Source organism: Punica granatum, chromosome 5, assembly GCF_007655135.1.
Source record: "Punica granatum isolate Tunisia-2019 chromosome 5, ASM765513v2, whole genome shotgun sequence".
NCBI lineage: Eukaryota > Viridiplantae > Streptophyta > Magnoliopsida > Myrtales > Lythraceae > Punica > Punica granatum.
In genome coordinates, this window is record NC_045131.1 from 5,504,278 (window position 1) to 5,527,811 (window position 23,534).

Consider the following 23,534-nt stretch of genomic DNA (forward strand, 5'->3'; position numbering starts at 1 on the left):
GAGCTCGTTCTCAAGTATTGAAAGCAATCACCTCTTTCCTTAGCGTAGTAACATGTTTTGCTTAGTACAAGTCACACTCGGTTCATGTTGCCCATGATCTTCCAAACTCTTAGAACAGAAAAGACCTACGTGCTGTAAACTTATGCTGCAGATCGGGTGCGAAATGCATTCGATGAAAGATCATGCATGATCTACAGAACTTCCCTGTCCCGAAGAAATGCCTTTGATAGCTTCACAGATCACACTGCATAGACCTCCCTTAAGACTTCTATGACCCTTCCAGCGATTTCTGGACCGAATAGCCTCGGGAAGTTTGATGCCAAGTCGATGTCGATAGTCTTCCTCTTAACCACATTGTCCCTCTTCTCCAAGTAAGCCCTGTCGGCCTCGTCCACACCTCTCTCCTCCCCGTACGCGCACTTATCCAGCCAGATCTCCAGAACTGCTTTTGAGATGGTAGGCAGCTGACTGTCGATGATCTCTTCCAACCGGTCTTCGCCTCCTGCATCGATCTTGAGCATTATGGCAGTTGGAGAGACCACCGATCGAATGTAGAGTGCCGAGGAGAAGTAAGGCTGGGCCTCGGGGAGTTTCTCGAGAGCCTGTCTGTGGGAATCCAATTGGGTGTCCTCGTAGAACGTTTTAAGGTAGTCGGGGAACATGACGAGGTCCTTTCGCGGAGTTAGGTCGAGGATCATGACGAGCGACGTCGGCCCATTCCGTATGAGCTCGAACAGGAAGTTCGGGGCGTCGGTCGAAGTTTTAAGGTAGGCCGAGAGGCTCGTGATGTTCAGCGCTCCTCCTGTCGGGAGCTGACAGTTCAGCCAACTTCCTAACACGAAATCGACCTGATGATGGAATTATCACAGAACAATAAACATAACCGTATCGGGTCTTATCGTGCTGTGTCGGAAATGAGCAAAACTCAGGGGATGGAATTTACCGGAGAGGAGCTCTGGCCGCGCCGGACGTAGAGAGAGCCGCGGGCATTGCCTGCTTGGTTCTGGTAGTACTCTACGTTCGGCGGCAGAGCGCAGGGCTCCAACTGGGTCCCGAGGCGATTCTCCACCGCCGACAGGAGATCGAACATCAGGGACCTGTGCGGGGCGGACACGTGGGGGAAGTCCATGAACTTACTCCGGCCTTCCATAGGAGGTAATGAGCTAGAGGAGGAAGAAGAGGCGGCCGAGGCTGAGAACCGCCGGCGACGGGGAGATTTGACGGAAGGATGAGAAGGGAATTGAACTGGCCGAGAGGAAAGAGACGGGAAGAGTAAAGTGTTGGGTGAGAAGACTGCCATTTTTTCCAGACAACCTGAGAAGATATTTTCGAACAAGTATTCGACTCCAAAATGGCCAAACTGAATTTATGGCCAAAAATGCATTTTAGTTGCTCTTTTTTTTTCCCATTTACTTCATGATTTATTTTTTTTAAAGATCTTATTGAATAACCAACGACAATTAAATCAAACGGTTCGACGCTTATTCCACTTAAAATTTCGGGTTTGAGCCATTGTGAATACAGAAAATGTGAAAGCTTTATCTCTTAGTAAGTTAACTTGACTCGACTGAATTAATCATAATTCAATTGGATTTTTGAATGTCAGGTTTCACATCCAAAAAAAAGATTTTATTAATGACCCAAGGTCTAATGTAATAGCACAAGATGCCTGCTTATAACCAATAAATCCTAAATTCGATTCTCATTAATGAGACTTACATATCCCTTTATTTGATATTATTTCATATTTTTATACTAAACTCACGAACATTCCTTATTATTTTAAAAAAATCTTATTAACCCATATAAGTTTTCAAGTTTAATTGGGGATTCCATTAGATTGGGCTATCGTGACGTTAACGTCACAAAAATCAATTTTCTTATCTGGATAAACAAAAAGGCCAGTCTTTAAATTAGGGACGAATGTAGGAATTTTTTCAATGGAGACGAAATTCAAAGGAATTTTATATCATAAATTTAAGAAATACGAAATAGGATAACTTCATTAAAAGATGATAAACTCGACACGTCATCCTCAGACTAATTGAAAAGTTTAAACCGTTACAATTAAGAAGAAATATAATTAATCATATCATAATTTCTTACACTATAATGCTGTGGATATACAAGGAGCATGAAGACCCATTTGCTTTTGATCTTCTTGATCTGCTTCTCCACCCCAATGATCGGACACAACTGTGTTCACCTGTGACACTTACACCCTTATTATTACAATTTATGCAAATAGAAATGAATAATTTCGGTGAAGGGAGTCTTTTCTCCCTCCTACCAACAGTAGAGCCATTGACCTCCTATGATCAACTTTTGTCCTAGTTTTCCATGTCTTGCACTAAATCTATGTAACCGATTCATCGCAACCTCCTATTATATTCAGATCACTAATACGCCGTCAGTGTCGTGTGACGAGCTAGCCAGCAGTGACCCTCGCGTATTCAGGACAAGTTGCAACTCGTAACACTTTGGTAGCTTGGGCTGTTAACCATCGAAAATAGACTATCGCGGGCAATCGAGACTTAATTGGGCGGGTATAACGGTAATTGCACCCATCAGTTGCAGACCTTGCTGCTCTTTAGTGGCGGGTGAGGATGAAGGTCGAAGGCCCTCATTTCCTCCGGGCCACCGGGTCCAGTCAGCCCAACCTTTTCCTCCCTTTCCCTCTTCTTCTTGTTCTGTTCTTTGCCCTCATCCAACCAAACGCCAAACAGCTTCAACTTCAAGCCCTCTTCTCCTCCGTCCCGGGCAGCCCCGCCGGCCCCTTGCCGCATGATGAGGCTGATCTGATCCGGGGCCACCTTGAGGTACCCCGTCAGGAAGGCGACCATCTCGTCGCACTGCTTCTTCGTCTGCGCCAGCTCAGTGCTCAGCTGCTCCTTCTCCCTCTTCAGCTTCTCGTTCTCGTCCGTCAGGTCAGCAAACTGGGAGGTCAACGCGGACGTGTTGGCCGACCCCGGGCTCTTGGAGTCCGGGGACGACGTCGAGGAGGAACCCTGGTCATCGCCGGAGTTCGACGCCGCCGCTGCGGCGGACTGGGGAGGCGTTGGAACGGCCTTGCGCCGGCGGATCCCGGTGAGGAGCTCCTTGTGGTCGCGCTTGAAGTTGTCGTTGGCGAATTCCCACTTGTCGGGAGCAATCTTCCTAAATCCCTAGAAAATTGAAATTACCAGAAAATCCTTCAAAAACGTTTTCCTTCCTAAAATAAATAACGTTATAAAAATAAAAAATAAAAAGAAAAGACGAAGAAGCTATTGTTGATTTTTCAATTGTTTTAGATTAGATAGGATCAGTCGCATTCCATACCTAACCGCGTGCAGCTGAGTCGTCAAAAGAAACAGTATTTTTTTTTTTTTTTTGTTAATAAAACCCAGAAAATTAAATGCCGATTATTTAGACAATCTAATGGGGCCAAAAGGGTAATTTACTTGGCCATCAATTGTCTACGCTAAGAAAACAATGAATGCAGGCAGGTACGAACGCAACTACATGGCACCAAATTGACAATTCTAGCCTTGGAACAATAGCATCTGTTGTTAGTCTTCAGTGTGAAACATAAGATGCCTATAAGTTAGGCAGAAAGTTCAGGCTTCATCGGGACCGATAGCGGCACCATCCCAGATTGGAAAACTAAACTCGCTTCCAATTTCTCGCGGGACTTGGCTCCGGCTCGATCGAGCAATATACATCAAGTCATACGAATAATGCTAAACAGGCGAACCGAGACGGACGAAACTGATACTTACGTAGGTGTTGAGCTGCCGGACGAAGCTGGAGAAGTTGTTGTGCTTGAAGTAGTTAGGGAGCAAGTCCCCGGCGAACTCCGCCGTGTTCCACACCACGAAGGTGGCCCCGGACTCGTCCCACGACACGACCTTGTCGGTGCCCGGGTCGTCCACCAGCTGGTACGTCTTCGTCAGGAACGGCGCCGGCGCCGATCTCTGCTGCTGCGGCTGGATGCCCATATGCTAAATATACTTGGCTCCTAAAAGACTCGATCGGCGGAAAAAAAGAAAAAGAACGAAATTGGCTTCTGGCCCTCTAATTGAGAATACTTTGGTGGTGGGGGATGATCGATATGATATGATGATGATCAACGGCTGAAGAGGAGGAGAGCGGTGAGGAATTCCCAGCCCCAGCAGTAGAAACCGGAGAGGAAGATGACGGAGGAGCCGTCGGAGTTATCCATATCTCACACAGAAACAGAGGATGAAACCATAACGCCGATGACCGGACTTGCGATTGATTTCGTGTACACAAAGAGATTTCCAAAGGAATTAGCTGAAGGGAAGCTTATAAAGAAAGAGAAGAAGGACAGAGAGAAAGAGAGAGAGAGAGAGAGAGGGTTCTTTCTAGAAGTGTTGAGAAAGAGAAACAGAGGAAAGAATATAAGGTTTAGATTAATGACGTGGGAGTTCCACTACTGACTACTATTGGTCGTGTTTCGCATTGACCAAAAAAAAACCCTTTTTTTATGTGTATTCGAAAATTGAACGTATCCCGATTAATGTAATTCGAACTAGGTCGACTTACTAAGGAATAAAATTCTCTCAATCAATGAATTTTTCTATTCACAATATTCATATTCAAAATTTTACTTAAAAAAATAAACGTCAAATTGTTTAAACTAACTCTTGTTGTTAAAACATGACCTTCTTAAACATCATAAATTGATTGAGGTGATTCGATATCTCTTTTCACGAAAGATTTCGAGCTTGGTGGAGACACTGACAGTGGAAGAGACTAAGTGGATCGATTCTTTTTTAATTTAATAATTCACATTGGATACAAGTGATTGTAAGTGAAAAAAAGAAGAAGGGTAAAGTGAGTAAAAATCATACACTTTGCCTCATTTTCTAGTTTTCTCATAAACTCTTTTTTGACAAAACAATACATGAACTTTCAATTTTTTTGTCCCATTTACCATCCGTCCTATTTTCCGTTAATTTTGTTGATATTACAGTTAACGAGTGCCACATGGCAATGATGACTGATGTGGCAAGCCACTTCTTAAAAAAATTGTTTTCTTCCTTCTATCTCCTCTATCTCTCTCTCTTTTTGACTCTTTCTTTGACTTTTGACTCTTTTGTGTTCTTGGCCAATCAATACCTCTGTGTTCCTTTTTGTGGATCAGTTCGTCATTAAATCTCATATTAATTATCCTTATAATCTTATCTCTTTTACATGTTATTCACCAATAATAAGTTATAAGAATAGAAAAATCATTAGAGAGACCGAGAGAACAAAGAGATAGAGTAGAAGAGCAGTAGCAGCTTCTACGTGGAGCAGGGCGCTTCCTCTATCAACAATGGTTCCGCTCTAAACAAGCAAGACAACTTCAGGGGAAAGGGACATGAGCAGGGGAAGCCAAAGGAACACAAGCAGGACAACAACAGATAGGGACTCAAGCAAGACGGTTACGGGGACACAATGGGGGCAGCAAAAGTGACACGAGCAGGGGCGACGGCACAGCTGCAGCAGCTCAAGGGGTAGATGAGGAGCAGACGGCAGTAGCTCAGTGACTTGGAGGAGGAACGAATGGTAGTTGCAGCTCGGAGAAGGTCAGAAGAGTGGAAGAGCAGTACTAATAGCTCAGGGAGCTTAGGTGAAGGATCGAGTAACTGTGAGAGCAAGCTGCAGCTTACAACGTGATGGAAAGATGAGAGAACTAGAGGATGAAGTAGAGTAAAGGTAGCAGCGCAGTAACAATAGCAGGGAAAAGAGAAAATAGATTAAGATAAGGAGATGGAGGGGAAGAAAAGGAGCAGAGTTAGCGGTGATGATGGAGAAAACGATGATGATGGTGAGGGATGAGAATGGCAAAGGATGCGAGATGAAGATGGTGGCGAAAGAAAGAAGATGAAGTGGCTGTGATGAAAGGAGGTATAGGGAAGAAGAAGGAGAAGATAGGGATTGGATGTTAGTGGTCTGATGATGATGATGATGATGGAGATGATGAGAGGGCTGGAGATGAAGATGATGATGGAAATGGAGTTGAGGATGGTAATGGTGTTTATGGGCTGACTGCGGTAGTGGATAGAAGATAAGGAAATGATGGTGGATACTTTGGTAATGGAGGTGACTGCGATGATGGACAAAAGAGAATGAAATGATGGTGGATGCGATGGTGATGAAGGTGATTGTGATGATGGACAGAAGGGAATGAAGGCTTTATGTGTGTGTTTGTCCGCTGTCTTCCCCCGGAGCCCAGAAGAAGTAGGGAGAAGGAGGAGGCGATGAGACAAAAAGGAGATGTGCGTCTGCTCCCCGAAGCCGAGAGAGAAAAAGATAGAGGAAATGGAAGGAAGAAAATAATTTCTTTTTATGAAGTGGCTTGTCACGTCAGCTCCTTTGCCACGTGGCACTTGTTAGCTACCACATCGACAAAACTAATGGAAAATTGGACGGATGGTAGATGAGATAAAAAATAAAAAAATTCATGCATTGTTTTGCAAAAAAAAAAAAGTTTATGAAAAAACTGAAAAAGAGGCAAAGGTTATGTTTTTTAATCATTTTATCAAAAAAAAAAAGCGTTTCTTATTTTTCTTTCTTTTTGGAAGAAAACGACGTGAGGTGAGAGAAAGAGAGGGAAAATTCTTGCGAAGACCATGTCCCGAATGATTTCGCATATAAATTTGTAAAAATCAGTTTTATTTGTTTTCAACAAATAATTTTAATTTTAATTTTAACTCTATTATATTTAACTTCATTTATCTTTAATTCAACAATACAATTATTACTTTCTCTCAATTATTCATTATTTTTTCCAAAATTCAACAATACAATCATTACTTTATCTCAATTATTCATTATTTTTTCACATTTTTTCTCATAATTCAACAACACAATCATTATAACCTAATTAAAATCAAAACTCAATTCTAGCTAACTCTAAAACCAAACACAATATTAACTTTTGTCCCAAAAAAAAATAATGCCCCCCTAAATTATTTTATTATTTTACTTTTGCCCCAAAATTTTCTTATAAGCCCCGCTAATATTTAAAAACTTTTAATTTATCTTCTTGAATATTATTTCTAGCTCCGCCCTTATTCACTTACATTTATATTTTTCATTTTTCACTATGTTCCCTCTAGCGATGATCAATGGTTGATTGGACACATAAGATGCTATTTAAAAATCAAAGCATGTATATATATATATATATATATATATTCCTTTTCTTTTTAAGATTACTAGGGAGCAAGGAAGTTCCAGCAATAAACTTGGATATAAATCCTTATGATTCTAAGCGAACGTTAATGGTACTTTTACTTTCTTAATTTCGAGCATATTATGCACGAGCGATACAAATGATAGGGTCTAGGTCTAAAGTAAAACTATTTAATGAATTTCATTGGTACAAATATTTTGTTACGATAAGGTAATACAGTTACGTGCTTGTTTTTAAAAAGTTGTAAAATTTTCATTAAGAATTCTATACTTAGGAAGTGTGATGTATTTCTTACTTTATCATGTGTTACATATCTGCTGAAATTATTTTATCTTGTTCGCATATTGCAAGAAAGGACCGCGTCAAAGAAAAATTTACATTTAAAATAGGATATAGCACAGTAATGTATGTCATCCTTTGATATGTTTTATGGCTTATTTGGTTTCAAAGTAGGATTTTAAAATCCTATTTTAACTTAATTCTATCCACAACAAAACAAAATAATTTATACAAAGTCAAACGGTGGGTCCTATTTATATCACTTTTTTTTCCACAATAAAATAAAATAGTTCATACAAAATTAAATGATGAGCTCCATTTATACCACTTTTTTTCAAAATTAAAATCTGATTTTAAAATTATACTTTGAAACCAAACGTAGCATTAGATTGTATATTAAATGAGATATAAATGCCCTTTTATTAGGTATTAGAATTTGATGTCGAAAACCTCAAATGTTAGAATTAGTTATTCAATATATATATATATATATATATATAACATGTTAGGATTAGTCAATGAGGTTTTTCTGGCGAGGTGTGGAAGGTTTTCTTGGTCGTTTCTTGAGGGAAGCTTCTAATTCATTGCTTAGTCGCGACTTGCGGGGTGCTTGCTTTGCATGTATATTTATTTCCTACGGACCTTAATCAACAATTAATTAATTAGTGATTCGATAATTAATAAAATAAATGAACGAAAGAAGAAGTGGGCTTTCGCCGTTTCCTTACTTTAATTATCGTTGTTTGTTTGTTATTATTATTGCAAGGGAGAAAAGGAAAAAGCGTGCTTCATTGTGGAGTTTTTTCAGCGTGCTATCAAATTGTTCAATTTGTGCGGATGAGAATGAGATCTCAATTTAAAGATTAGTTTGCACTAACTAAAAATTAATGGCGGAAATGGAACCAATTTTAGATAAATGACTGAGGATACTTCACGGTCTAATTGGGAAAAAAATGTAATTTATCTTAGTAGGAGCAAATTAATTGATTAGGTCTAAATATTTGTTGCTTTTTGACGGGGCTAGTATATCTCGTTGGAAATTTCCTAAGGTCGCTTTCGGCTTGGCTTAACTTGACAAAACGATCCATTGGAAAAGCAAACATGTTGACAAATGAATGGCCCCATTAATTTCATGTCATCGCATCGCTTTTTATTTTCTTCCGTTGAAAATTAAATGGTTAATTCATTCAAGCAGTTGATTTAGTCCTCGCTGAAATTAAGCAAAACCAGACATGAAGAAAACACCGATTGTGTGTGTATATATATATATATATTTGATGACTGACAATTCACAAGCCGTTTGTAAGTACGTTCGTGTGAAACTATTTCCATTGGGCGTTCAACTTTCCTTATCGTTTAAATCGACAGCACCAATTTGCAATAAATTGACCGTGTTTTTAGCCGTCCGACTGAGACACGTCGGAATATGAAACTTCAACTTGCGTGTTCGATGCGTTTAAAAGCTATCGTCGAAGATCAAACATGTAAAAGATAATTTCCAGGTACTTTCCGTACGTAATGAATTTTTGCATATAATTTAAGAGTCAGTCAACACTTCTTTTTTGGCGTAGTTTTTCGAGTATATTTTATGTATAAGCTGCCGCTAAGATCAATAGTTTTCTAGTCTAATAGATTAAAAAAATATAAAATTCCACTATGCCGAAGGTGTACGTTTTTAGTGTTCATGTATGTACTTCGCAAACAGTTCAAATAAAATATAAAATAAATAAAACTATACATCTAGATGCCTTTTTCTTTTTTTGTCTTCTTACTTATTGATGTGAATTTTGATAACCGTAATCTTAATAGACCTTGAGTAATACAATTTGAGTCGGATCGATCTATTAAGTTCTTCTAATTATAAATCATAAATTTTATGTTAATAGTCTTTTTAAGATTTTCTTGGATAAACGACTCACTTAAAATTACTAATATTTTTTACTCACTTATTTCAAAGAAAATAGGAAGAGTTATTGATCATATTACTATTAAATCTATCTAAAAGCAGTAGCGAAGCATAAGGTGATGTCACGTAGGACGAAACTACATTACAATAGAGCGATCTTTGAGGTCATCACCAATGAAGACGTTGCAAATGGCATAAAATTATGGTACTACCTCACTCATAAAATTTCAAATTAAGTCTCATCGTTCAATGAAATACTAGAATTTCTAATTCTTTAAAATTCAAAATTGTCATAACTTATAGGAGTAAAATATTTTGTACTCGAGAAAGTTGAAAAGTCAAAATCTTTAGCTGTTAGGCCAGTTGAAGGGTTTTGCATAAAAATAAGGATGTGGCCAACGGTGGATTTATGGACGAATTTAAATTGATCAAGTTGTGATGTACTCTCCTAATTTTGTTGGTTGTCGACCTCTGTTCTTGTTAAAATATCGCTTTACTAATTTGTGTAAATAGTTTTTTTTTTCTAACTCGGAGTGTCTGGATTTCGTCCGACTAATCCCCGGGACTCCGTGAACTCCCGGCAGCGCACGGAGCGGGTAATTACGCCAAAAGTGCTCCGGTGGCCCCAAGGAGATTCGAACCCGAATCTCGGTGCAAACTAGAGTGCATATTAACCACTAGGTCAAACCCCTTGGAATTAATTTGTGTAAATAGTTATTACGTGATTAAAGAAACCGTCATATATAGACTATGTATAGTTACATCTTCATGTGTTTATTCCCACTTCATTTGAAAAATATACTTGTAATTCAATTAATTTCTAAATATTAATCTTAGACTTGATAAAATATACTATTCTATAGGTTGAACAACCTACTAAGCCAATCAATTGGTGGGATGAAATTTCATTATTTTTTTACATAAGCTAATCAGATTATGCTACATATGCATCATTTTCAATATTAATCGTGGTTTTCAATAATACTCATTGTTTCGTTATCTTAATAATTTTAACCCGTGCATATATACGGGTCTTTCGTCTAGTTTTCATAATAATTAATACATATAATATAACATGTAGTTTAGCCTTCTGGGCGTACACGGCCAGCGAGAAAAAGGTGAGAAGATACAATATTATTCTCTATTTCCCAAAACTAGAGAAATATAGATATATAAAGGAAAGGGCAAATTTAATAATCCGATCCTCAGCTGTATAGCAACGACAGTGATACAGTCTAGACTAGAAGTTCAAGATGTGAAAGTCAAGAGATTTTTCATTAAACACGAGGATGTGAAATTCTTAATTTCAACACATTATAAAAAAAAATCTTAAATTCATATTGAAATAGATAAGATAAGATAAGATGAAGATTATTCATTTATTATGTTAAGAAATTAGCACTATTTAAGAACTTTTTTAGGGTGAATATTATTTAAGAATTTTATTTTTGAAAAGACAACATAGACCGCAGAGTTATCTATTTAATTGATGTCCGCATCTCAAGGGAAAATTTTGACGTTGTCCTAATAATCGGACATAAAGTCATGGCATTGCATCTAATCGTCGACGGCACAAAATGCAATGTGAAATTATTTATTTATTTATGTATACTCTGGTATTCGAAAGCCCGTTGAATTCCGATTAATCAAATTCGAGTCGACTCGTCCCGCTAAGAGAGTAAGGGCTTGTTTGGTTTTAGGATAATATTTTAGAATTACAATTCTAACTTAACTCTACCCACTACAAAACAAAATAACTCATACAAAGTCAAAGAGTGGGTCCCATTTATACCTTTTTTTTTTCACAACAAAACAACATAACTCGTACAAAGTCAAATGGTGGACCTCATTTATTCCACTCAAAATCAAAATTAAAATCTTATTTTAAAATCTTACTATGAAACCAAACGCAACCTAAAACTCTCGTAACATTGATTTTCTTTCCTTTTTACAATATGTGAAATTTCTCAAATGATACTTCAATATCACGTTCTTTATCAACATAACCATTTCGTATTTATAAATATATAGTCGTTTTACCATTTCATTGATGTTAGTATTATTATGAGTTGACCGTGTAGCTGAAAAGATATCGAATGCTTATCGTCATAATAATTTTTTCTTAGTTATCCCATGCTCTAGAAAAACTATAACCATACGAAATTTGAAAGATTACGTCGTTCACAAAAAAAATAAGAATATGGAGATTCCCTTTCTACAACAAAGGCATTTTAAGGTTTTATATTTTCAGGGTTCATCGTCAGCAGAGGGTCGATGGTCAAAAAACATTACCCAAAGAATTATATTTTCTTATGAAGAAAAATAATGAGAATGGGGAAAAGAATTAAAAAAAAAAAGAAAAAAGAAGCTATTTTGTCAAATAAATTGGAATCATCGAAAAGAAAAGGAGGAACAAGTCGTTTGTTAGCTAAGGTACATCAGAAGGACCACGATAATGCTGTCGCCGAAGCTTCTAATTAATCAGAAACATCAGATCAGCCTGCCTGCAAGTTGTGGGACTCAACCAAACTGCAATTTACAGCTGATCAAACCCCCTGCTGGCGTATAATTAAATACAACCGCTTTTTAAGTAAACTAGTTCACGATCGATCTACCTCGAGAGAGCGCGGTATCTATTTCATGCATGATTTTTTTCCGGGTACGTCTTATTCCGTAATCTGATGCTACATTTACGGCCCATAGAAGGATGTTGGTAATTCAAGGGAGGTAGATACGACTGCACTTTTCCGAGTGTAGCTTTCACTTTCGTTGATCTGATCATCCATACGATCACGTGGATTGAAATGGACGAAAGAGAGCTTCCTGCATGTCCCAATTACAGCAAATTTCTCGGTACATTTAATGAAGCCGAAGTTGTTAGCGGCCAACATATGGCATTGTTAGTTATTTCTTAATTGACACTTTTTACATTTCTCCGCCCATCCAAGAAAAAAGGCCCAATCCATGTCTGTTTGCTTTACCCCACTCTTCATTATGATTATGGAGAAAATGTTGCCAAGTTATTGATAAATAAGCCTGCCGGCGGACTTGCAAAATTCTCTCATGCTGGCTAATGCGGCTGTGCGAGTTGTGATATTCTGATATCCAAAATCCGGAATCGATCACAACGTTCGCGGAAATGGACATTGTGATTGGCTCTGAACTTCTTGAAATATCAGAACTCTCACCGCCGTATTCGCCAGCATGAGAGAAATGAGCTTTTCCGGTGGTGATGAATAGGGGGCCAATGGAGTTTACACCATCAAGGTCGATTAGCGTTCATCGAGCCATCAAGGGGTGGGCCACGTGCAACGCTTTCAAGACTCACGGGCCTATTAGACCATAACACAGCTACGAGTCCAATGGGCTTTAGACAGACTGTTAGAAGGGCCCATAACGGTCCCTCCGTCTAAGTCATCGAATCGAACAGACCAATCAAACAGAGCAATTCTGATCTCTTTCTCCGGCTTAATCTCGATTCTGCGATTAGGGTTTCGATTTTCCCGGCAGAAACCGCGAAATTCAGTGAGGAATCGATCGAGAAAGAAGTAGGAGAAGATGTGGCACGAAGCGAGGAAATCGGAGAGAAAGGTGCACGACTTGATGGACGCCGCCCGGAAGAGGGCCCAGCGGAGGGCCGTCTTTCTGGCCAAACGGCGTGGCGACCCTCAGCAGTCGATTCAGGTGATCGGCTCCCGTTGCCGGATGTACCGCGACGACGGCCTGTACCAGGCCACCCAGGACCAGCAAGGCCTGTATGATCACCGTTTTACCTGAAATTGCTGCTTTTTCTTTATCACTTTCATGTAATTTGTTTTGTTAATTTGGATTAATCTTGAATCTCCGTATCAGGATACCTTGGAATGGGAAAGAGGATATATTGATCGACAGGTAATATATCTCTTGTCCTCTTCATCTTCTCTGGGTCATAGTATTGCATCCTGTTATCATGAAATCAATAATAAAAGTTTCTGTTTGGTTTGTTTGTTCAAGCAGATTTGACGGGCGTGCCCTGCTGGACTTCATTCGAGAGCCTCGGCATGGTCGTGCAAAGGAGAAGTCTGAGGAAGAAGAGGAATTAGAAGAGTTTGTTAATTTTGAGCGATACCGGGATTTAATTAAGCATCGACGTAGAGGATGTCGGTACTTTTTTGAATTGGATTGATAGTAATGCCTTAATTTTTGACATTTTCGATGCACATTCTTCACGACCTAACTGTTGCGTGCGAAAGCAATACTTGAAGATGATCGTTCGCCCTCACAGTCAATTTTAAGGAAGGACTCCTTTTTAGACAATTTTACAAGCTAAGCTTTGTACCTTAACAGTTTCCGATGCGGAGGGTTTGCAATATGTTCACCAAGAAATGGAGGCAAAAGTTACTGCATTATTGGCCCCTGACAGGTTAGTTCTTCTTCACAAATACTTCTGTGTTTTTGCTAATCAGGAAGGTACAGATTCTTATAAAACTATCTTACAGTACTGATTTTCCGCAACGCTACCAACTTATGTTTTTCATTACTAATGCCACCAAAAGTTTTTGAAGAGTTTCATACAAGTCTTAGCGTCTTTTGCTTATGTCACATAGATCTCAGCAGCAGCAGACTCCTGCAAACAAGGGTTCATATTCACAAGTGGGGTTTTCTTATGATGGTGATGCCAAAGAGGAGAATGCCTATTCAGATGGGGATGATGAGGACAATGATGATGATGAAGAGGATGAGGAAGATGATTTTAACAGTTGCGATAGTAATGATGAGGGTATGGATTCAATAGCCAAAGAATTTGGGGTGAAAAGGTATGGTTGGCTTGTGCACATGGATAAAAAAGCGAAAGAGGAAGAGAAGAGGCAGAAAGAAGTGATCAAAGGAGATCCTTCAATTGTAAGTGTGGGATGAGTTTGTTACCTTGTCGTCATTAATGCTTGAGGAACTCTTTCTTTGTTTTTTTTTTGGTCAAAATATTTCTTGACCGATGATATATAATTTTGACATGTGCAGCGAAAGCTTAGTCGAAAAGAGAGAAGGAAGGCTTCTCAAATAGAAAGGGAGAGGGAGAGAGAGGCTGCAAGAATGTCAGGAGCCAGGGCTCTTCATCATGACCCTTACAGGTGGGATTCTCAAAGACAATGTATCAGATCTAGGGAATTCTGAAGCTTGTGCTTTGTGTGGAGTTTAGATTATATCTTCCAGGCCTTTTCGGCCCAAAAGAAATCAAGCTTACGTGCTTTTAGAAATTCATGTCTTGTTACGTTGGGACTACCATCAACTATTGCTGTCTTTTGCGGACCTGTATTCTTAAATGCTGTTTTCTTGTCATAACATTTAGGGAGCATAGGCGGAGTCCAACTTACGAAGCCTATCCTCGCTCCAGAAGGTATACGAGTGAACATTATTTGTTGTGGAAAATGTTATACTGTTTGTTATTTCAACTTAAATATTTTATCTGATCCTTGTTTTGCAGGTTGAGATCACGGTCACGTTCCTATTCACCTCCACACTCAAGGCGCCACAGTCGCGGAGGGCATGTTGATGACAGTCATAGAAGCAAGCCAAGGAGTCCTAAGATAGAGTATATTACAGAATTTGGAGGCTGTGGCAATTCAGAGGGGCCAAAGTTTGAAGGACTTTCTCCGCCTTCATCTCCCCCTATACATCAGGCTGATGCTTTGAGCCGGTCGGAGCACTGGACCTTTAATTCTCGCAAAAAGATAGATTGGACAGTCTTTTCTCTGCTGCAGCTTATCCCACACTCTTGTTAGCCCAAGGCAAACTTGTCTTGGCCATATAGTTAGATCTTGACTAGTGTTGTGAGCAGAACTTCCAGGAAAGAGAAAGAATGAAGCAGGCTTCTTGCTCAATCAAATACTTTTCCCATGTGCATTTATGACTTTTTCTAGACAGCATGAATTTCTGATGCCTATAATTTCTTGCAGGCCTTCATCATCGGTTCACATACTTGAAGCGCTTCATGTTGATCCTGCATCTGGACTTTCCCTTGACAAGGATAAGAGCAGTAAACTGCCCAAACCATCAGCAAGGTACTTTATGAGATGGGTGTCATTTTCAAGTTTTGAGATGTTAAAAAATGAATGAGGAGGGTGCCCAAATTATGTAAGTGATCCTGTTGTTCTGGTATTTTTTATTGTAATAACTTACATTGTGTGCCTTGCAGCACCTCTTCGGCTTTGGCAAAGTTGACCAGGGCTACAAGCTCAACAGGGCCTTTGAAGCAACAAGGAGAGAAAAAAGAAACTCCTCAAGAACGACTTAAAAGGATAATGAGCAAGCAGCTGAATAAACAAAGTACACTTTAGTTCTTTTTTATTGTTTTAGATGGGTGTCCTGTTAATTCAGCTGCAAGTGTGATGGAGGTAATTTCCGGTGCAGTTAAAAAAGATTCTGCTGTTGAAATGGCTAAGAAACGGGAGCACGAGCGACAGAGGCTGGAAAAACTTGCAGAGACCAAACGAGTGAGTCGTTACAGGTATAGGAGCCGCAGCAGGAGCTACAGTCGCTCTCCTCCAAGGTATTGTTGTTGCTCTTCTATGCATCTTTGAGTCAATGCTGTGGTTAGATTGTGACGTGCTTTCTGCATGAGATATCTCCTGTTGGACAAAATTATTGATTATTTACTTGTGGACTCCCTCCTATTGCCTGAATTAGGTGCTTGTAGATGGTCGGAAAATTTCTTTAAAAAATAAATAAAATAACGATGGGACTAGTTTATGGACGGTTAGAGATGAATTTTGATGATTGCTCGTGTGACCAACAGGATAATATTCTACAGCAATGATTGGTTCTATTTCAACATAAGATTCCTTAAATTATTAATAAATGCAGGAGGTACCGAAGGAGCAGAAGCCGGAGCAGAAGTAGAAGCCTGAGCAGGAGCAGGAGCAGAAGCACTCGAAGACGCTATTCCCGATCCCACTCTCGTTCTCGATCACGTTCTTGGTCCCGATCATCTTCGGGTCCTCGCATACGCTCTCGATCTCGCTCTCATTCTCTGTCTAGATCACCGAGGTGATGATTTGAGTTTCTTTTTCTACTGTTTACTCCTCTCCTCCAAGGTCTGGCTTCTATGGTCTCGCTTCCTCTCGTAGTTATAGTAACTGATGTTTGGGCTGTTTAACTTTTGGGGATGTTCATTTGGATTAGTCTCTTTTTCAGGGTAAGGAGCCGTTCAAGGTACTGAATGGGTTCTTCGTTGAGGTCATCGAATTGACGGGCTCAGTGTGTGAACTGTTCGCGGCCAGTCAGTCTCTTGTTAGCATTGTAACTATCTGCTCTTAGATATCTGTTGTGTTTGGTGATGCCTCTAGAAGATGGAGAAAGTAGAAAGTTGCTTGTGAGTGATATTTATCTGAGGTTTCTATCTTCATGAACCCCTTAATGATGAGAAATGGATAATGATTAAATGTAGTTAATAATGATATTTTCCTTAATTTTTTTCTAATGTGTAGAAGGTAGATGAAGCGCATAGGTGTGGTGTATCTGTCTTGGGCTTATTAAATTTTAATTTCAGTATACTATATCTTTAATCCAAAGAGTGTATAAAATAATTGCTATAGTTTGGTAGAGTTCTGCCCTACATTAAGTATGAATCTTATAATATTTGCAAGCATGCATGCACAATATCATCATTATTGAATAAGTTGATCATATCATTCCTATCAACCACTATTATTGGTGTCGATTCAAACTCAGTTCATGCATATTCTAAAGTATGAGATTAGATATAATGATGTTAATATACAAAAGAATCTGATCATTTGGCCGCACGCACTTTCTTCCCCTTTATCAGTACCTAATCGTCTAGAGGAAATTATGGAACCGAGAGGCTCGATCAATTGGGAAGTACGGATATCGGGGACAAGCGGGTCGAAGGTATGAAGTCTGCCCTGACCAAGTGTTGGGTGTGATTCTATCAACCTAAAGTGGACCAACACCATGCGTCCATGCGAAGTGGTTCGATTTACGTAGAAATGAACACTCTTCCTATTTGCAAGCGAGGAGTGACCACTTGGTTCCCTCGCTACAACAACGCTCAACTGACCATGCTAAAGAAGTCGGTCCGTATCGGATGTTTAAAGTTTCAGAATATCGTGCAGCTCTAAGGAATATCTTCTTCACCGATATTGACATGTCACGAATGATAAATACAAAATTATTAGAAAATACAAGGCCTCGTGCAGCATCGCATTGAAACAAATAATTCTTACAACTAATGTAGGCGTTACTGATAATATGGAAGAGAAGGGTGAACCAGTTACAACTATACTTCACGTATTTGAAAATCCTAAGTTACTTTTAATGGAAAAATATCCTATTATTTTAAGAGTTTTTTTTTTTCCAAGGCATTCATCCATTGTTAATCAACTTTTTATGCTGTGATATATATATATATATATATTTAATATTGTGGATTCTGCTTCAAGGACTCGAAAGTAAACTAAAGGTTTGGTATGATCTCCCATTGATTTGATGGTGCAATGCAATCCAATCTTCAACTAATTCTAAGGATATTAGAATTTTAAAACCGTTGACCTTGTTAGAATTTTTACATCTCACCGACCGTGTGATGACGACAATGACTCAAAAACAGCAAAATCCAAATATTATTTTCTTGATCGAAGATTAACCGAAAATCAAGGCCCCCCAACACGGCAGCCTTCGATTTCAACTGCAATTTCTTAAAATAAAAAAAATAAAAAAATCAGACATTGTAATTTGTAATAAATAATGTGAATAGCATATATAGTGTTCACGTGCTAATGTAATTTAGGAAAAAGGAAAAACAAAAAGCTGATATGGATCAGCCTTTCCCATGTCCATAGTGCCCGTGGATTTACGGTGCCCCTTAATTCACGGGATGGCCTAATTTTATACTCTTTTTCTTCGTCAAACATCGAAGGTCATAGGAATAGGAAAATCGGTTACGTAGATCACATTGGGGCATTCTTTATTCGGCCAGTAAAGTTAGGCTTTTGTTATTCGATCTGAAATGTCGTGAGGAGTAAACACAACTTGCCAATTTAGGCTCTAACCACGAACCACGTTCGATATTTCTACTGGCATGCCAATTCCGTCTCATGATATTATGGCCATTAAACCAAACATCTATTATTGTAAGTGAATTCTCGTGAAATAATCACTGCATTCAAATTTTTTTTTTCACAAACCAAAGTATTGCAAATATTTGAAAAACGACCGACAGACCGATCTTCCGGTGAAAGCATATATGCATATGCATGGGTGCATGCACGCACATGAATACATATATGTGGTTTGACTTTACTGCCTCCAAATACGGTTGAATTTAATTCTTTGGAATCTTTAATTCGTCGGGGACATTTCAATTATTACCTGCCCTCCCCAACTCCTTCAACTGCTTTTATATTAGGGCAAAAGTAGATTTCAAGCATGGGCACTTCGTGAACAAGTTGCACCCTTAGCTACGATCCATCATTTTACCCTTTTCATTTGCTTTCTTTCTTTCTTTCTTTCTTTAACCAATGGGCCGACTCTTCGATCTAGTCCCTACGAACATCCCGTGGGACAATTTCTAGAATCAGTAGGCTCAAACATTTCCACGCTCTTAATCGCAATGGATCTCCTTTTGAACACGCTATGAGCATCCAATAATAGCTCGAACCAATCAATATACTGCAGTCATTGTTACTCGTCACGTTCAATGTTAGCAAACTAGCAAGAGGAAAACGAGTTTATAGATACCATTAGCGCAAGCGATTGAACCGCGCGCTAGAATGATTTTGTTCTTTATAATAAAAAAAAATGATATTCTATAACAAGTAATTATATGCTTTCGTTGCTAATCTCATGCTGATAACCAATGATTAGTTGATAACTTTCATTGCGGAAAGAGTTCCACTTTTTTTAGTTAACAAGACACCGTAAATTAGAGAATTAATGTACATCAATGTGCCACCATCATTTCCTACGCCTTTTTTTTTTTCCTTAAGAAATCTCTACCTTTCCGATTCGAATGAATAATAATAACACCCATATATCTATTTAATGTTGACCTTTTAACGATTATTATACATAAATATGTTTTTTTTTTTATTGTAAAGGACACTTATTCCCTAATATAAGAAAATCAAAACCTAGATAAAGATGACAAAAGCGGGTGGATGCATTGCAGTTTATATCTTACGCAGTGTGCTCCCTAAGGGACATGACAGTTTAGAGCGAGAACAAACAACTCTTAATTCTATCAATGAAAATTGAACATGATAGTATTATTATGGCAATGAAAAGAAGATAACTAAGCGGTAGAAATCACAAGTAGTTAAACTTTTGGTTTGAACAACCAAACGCCCTACATTGTCCTCCAATTGCTCAATAATGCAAAGCCGATAGTATTATTATGGCAATGAAAATATTTAATAAAAAATTAAAAAGCAAGACAAAGAAGAAGGGAAAAGAAGAAACCAGAAGAACAAGCGACCCCAAAGCACAGCTCACCGCCACCTCTGCGGCCACCGGACAACGGCAAGACTCCCGCCGCCGATGGATCCCACACTAACAATAATATAATCTTCATCCCAACATACAATTATTCATTGAGACGATAAAAAATATTAATTCTCATTTTTTTCTTCTTTTTTTCATTAACCAAAATCTCAGTGGGCTCCAGTTCTCCACTGCTATAATATAACTACTCATCTCTCTCTCTCTCTCTCTCTCTCTCAAGACTTCAAAGAAAGACTCTCTCTTTCTCTGTCTACTTGATTCCTCGGAAGCGTAGTCTCAAATATAACTTCTGCACTGCACCCATTGCTCCAATATCGGTTGGCTTCACGGAACCGCCATTATGGTCGACGTGGACCGGAGGATGGCCGGGTTCAAGCCAGCCCACCTAGCCGGCCTCCGCCGCCTCTCCGCCAGGGCCGCAGCATCCACCCCTTCCTCCGCCCCCGCCACCGCCCGCACCGGTCTCCTCTCCTTCTCCTCCCTCGCCCAACAAGTCATCGCTCATTTGCGCAAGACCGGCGTCGAAGTCCAACCCGGCCTGTCCGACCCGGAGTTCGCCCGAACCGAAGCAGAGTTCGGGTTCACCTTCCCCCCGGACCTGCGGGCCATTCTCTCTGCCGGCCTGCCCGTCGGCCCCGGGTTCCCCAATTGGCGCGCCGCCGGAGGAGCTCGTCTCCACCTACGGGCGTCCATCGACCTCCCCGTCGCCGCCATCACCTTCCAAGTGGCCCGAAACTCTCTCTGGTCCAAATCATGGGGTCCCAGACCCTCCGAGACAGAGGCGGCCTTGCGGGTGGCGAGGAACGCCCTGAAGAGGGCGCCGGTCCTCATTCCGATCTTCAACCACTGCTACGTGCCCTGCAGCCCGGCCTTGGCGGGCAACCCGGTCTTCTTTGTGGACGAGGACCGGATATTCTGCTGCGGGTCGGAGCTATCCGACTTCTTCGAGAGGGAATCCCTGTTCGGAAGCTCCCGACCCGACCCGAAGGTCCTCAGGAAGCAAAGGTCCGTCGGGCCGAAATCGTCCGGGTCGTCACTGTCTGACTTCTCCAATAGAAGCTCCGACGCGGCCTCTGCTGCAGCCAAGACGCCGAGGTGGGTGGAGTTTTGGACGGAGGCTGCCGTCGACCGCCGCCGGAGGAACTCCTCTTCTTCATCTTCGTCGTCGCCCGATAGGTAATTAATATAAGCAGGAATGAAGTAATGGAAATTAATGAATTATGTTGTAGTAAGATATGGTCTTTTAATTATATAATGTGTTTACGTAAAAAATCTAAAGTGTTTTCCTAATAATATTCTATCAATATTCCGATTATATATAAGACATTGCGATTAACATTGTGTATTTCGTGTCAGGTACTTCGACATGCCGAGGTTCAAGAGCCCAAACTGGGTAGGGGAGTACATCGAGCGGATCGGTTCGGTCCTGAGGGAAGGCGGGTGGAGCGAGTCGGATGTATCCGAGATCGTCCATGTGTCGGGGTCTGGTTTCTTTGGAGCCGAGATGGTTTTATTAGACAACCAGGCGGTTCTCGATGCCCTGCTCTTGAAAGCGGACCGGTTCTCGGACTCGCTTCGGAGATCCGGGTGGAGTTCCGATGAGGTGTCCGATGCTTTCGGGTTCGACTTCCGGCCCGAGAAGGGGAAGAGACCAACCGTGAAGCTGTCGCCGGTGCTTGTGGAGCGGATAGGGAAACTGGCCGAGTCGGTTTCCCGGTCATAAAACCGGCTTCAAGATTTTTTTTTTTCCCCTCTCTAATTTTGTTTTATTTAAGAAATTCGAGACCTCGGGTTTGGGATTTTGAGGAAAAAGAAGATGGGAAAGTGGGTATATTTGTGGGGAGAAACGAGGTTGTACTGTAATGTGGAAAAATTGAGGTTTATGAAAAGGATAGAGAAAAGGGTCCAAATTCAATGAATTAGGTAAATTTTTGCTGCATGCATGACAGCACGAGTACAGTAATTAAATGGTGCTCTTCCAATGTTTATACCTTTCCTGCGCATGATGATAAAATACATAACTACCAATTCCAAAGGAGTTCGGTCCGACCTGGTTTAAAATTGCATTACGGAATCACAGTATGAAGGAAAGCATAGTTTATCCTATTATGTGACTCTATTTCGTTTCATATCATTCTGCAACTCGTAAAATATGGTATGTCAGCACTTAAACTTGCGTTTGGTTTTTGAGTTAAATAAGTGATTCATAAGCGCTTGGTTTTCAAGTTAAATAAGTCATCTAACTCAATTTGATTTTATGCAATGATTGTAAGTGTTGACAAATATATTGATATGTGAGAGAATATATATATATATATATATATATTTGAAAATAAATAAAAAATTCGTTATTAAAAAAATTAATTATAAAAAAATAAATAATTTATTATTAAAAAATTAATTATAATAAATGATTAAAAAAAAAATATGAGTGATAAATTATTATTAAATAACATAAAAAGATAAAACGGTAATAATTATATTATTGAATCTTGAAAAGAATAGAATTGAACTAAATTGAGTAAAATTATTATTTGAAAAACAGTAAAAGCCTAAAATTTTAGGATTATTGATTAATTATTATCATTATCATGCCTGTATACAGCTATGATTCGCCTATCAAAAAAGTATACAGCTATAATTATTTTTTTGTATTAAAAAAATTATATCTGTGGTCATCATGATATTATGGAGTGGAGCGCTATAATGGGCTCGGGCATCCAAAACCGGCACCTGTGCACGTGTGCGTCCTTTTCCAATCAAAGGGCTGGCAGCAGCTATGCTGTATATGCCATAGCGTCGCCTCGTCCCCGCCTAAGCCAAGCTCCCCTATGTAACAATACAGTAGTGCTCATGCTAGCTCTCATTCCTTATTCAAGTTTGTCGATTTTCCTTTGCTTGGGTTGGGTAAAAATGAAAATCCATAAACTCGAATTTGAGCAAATCGTGACACTCATTTGATGATGATTGGTTCGCTACCCTCCATCACGTAATTAACTCATTACCTAATAAGTAACTCGTTTCGACTTTCGAATCATCTGTTTAGTAGTTCAATCGATTTGTTCAAACCTATCAAGTTGCATGACGAGGTACAAGTAATTTACTTGAATTTTATGCTTGTGTTCCATGGCAATTTCTAGCATGTCGACACCGTGTCATGCTAACGCGACAATGGGAGTCGTTGCATTAGGTTCCGTACGTGGGCGCATTACAGCTCCCACGTGAGGTTACCATGACCCGTGTGGAAGCTCTCCGTAATTCAGTTTACTCCTGGCCTATTTTGGGAAGTGACCATGGTGAAATTGTGCTTTATCCGGGACCGATTTCCCATTTCTGTTTTCTTGGAAAATGGGTTGGTGTTGTTTTTTCTTTCTTTCAGACGGGGGTTGATCTTCTGGGCGTGGAGAATCCTGGGTTTGATTTTGATAACACGAGCACGGCTGCACGGGTGTGGCTGTGTTTGCTCTCAAATGTCTCAGGAAATTTGTTTCTCTTCTTTTGAGATCCAGGATTGGGATTTCTGGGAAGTACGTGATTGTTTTCCTCGGAAACCGCGAAAGGAAAATCGGTTTCCGCACAAAAGCCTGACACAGAAACCTCTCCTCTCCGGGACAGAGCAACGAGGATCTTTGATGTTTGGGCTGTGGGAAACCGGTTTCTGCTGAG

General features: G+C 39.8%; 4 protein-coding genes across 5 annotated transcripts; 2 read left to right on the forward strand and 2 right to left on the reverse strand.

Moving 5' to 3' along the window:
- Positions 1-15: 15 nt before the first annotated feature.
- On the reverse strand, positions 16-2,234 carry LOC116207595 (red chlorophyll catabolite reductase). Its single transcript, XM_031540614.1, has 3 exons — positions 2,107-2,234; positions 944-1,314; positions 16-848 (listed from the first exon to the last, which is right to left on the reverse strand). The coding sequence occupies exons 2-3, from the start codon at positions 1,298-1,300 to the stop codon at positions 240-242; spliced, it is 966 nt and encodes a 321-aa protein (XP_031396474.1). The 5' UTR covers positions 1,301-1,314; positions 2,107-2,234; the 3' UTR covers positions 16-239.
- On the reverse strand, positions 2,036-4,374 carry LOC116207597 (heat shock factor protein HSF24). Its single transcript, XM_031540615.1, has 2 exons — positions 3,759-4,374; positions 2,036-3,164 (listed from the first exon to the last, which is right to left on the reverse strand). Exons 1-2 carry the CDS (start codon positions 3,975-3,977, stop codon positions 2,568-2,570), a joined length of 816 nt encoding a protein of 271 aa, XP_031396475.1. The 5' UTR covers positions 3,978-4,374; the 3' UTR covers positions 2,036-2,567.
- An 8,422-nt stretch (positions 4,375-12,796) lies between these two features.
- On the forward strand, positions 12,797-16,962 carry LOC116207598 (CLK4-associating serine/arginine rich protein). Of its 2 annotated transcripts, XR_004156947.1 has the most exons (14): positions 12,797-13,126; positions 13,224-13,262; positions 13,368-13,510; positions 13,698-13,773; positions 13,958-14,252; positions 14,370-14,479; positions 14,698-14,745; positions 14,833-15,045; positions 15,305-15,409; positions 15,544-15,674; positions 15,759-15,897; positions 16,212-16,394; positions 16,542-16,719; positions 16,835-16,962. XR_004156947.1 is itself a non-coding variant. In XM_031540616.1 (13 exons), the coding sequence occupies exons 1-13, from the start codon at positions 12,930-12,932 to the stop codon at positions 16,564-16,566; spliced, it is 1,704 nt and encodes a 567-aa protein (XP_031396476.1). In that variant the 5' UTR covers positions 12,797-12,929; the 3' UTR covers positions 16,567-16,951. The 2 variants fall into 2 exon arrangements, 1 of the variants encoding a protein (XP_031396476.1); XM_031540616.1 differs by having other exon boundaries at positions 16,542-16,951.
- A 2,950-nt stretch (positions 16,963-19,912) lies between these two features.
- On the forward strand, positions 19,913-21,757 carry LOC116207599. Its single transcript, XM_031540617.1, has 2 exons — positions 19,913-21,044; positions 21,225-21,757. Exons 1-2 carry the CDS (start codon positions 20,209-20,211, stop codon positions 21,589-21,591), a joined length of 1,203 nt encoding a protein of 400 aa, XP_031396477.1. The 5' UTR covers positions 19,913-20,208; the 3' UTR covers positions 21,592-21,757.
- Positions 21,758-23,534: the final 1,777 nt, after the last annotated feature.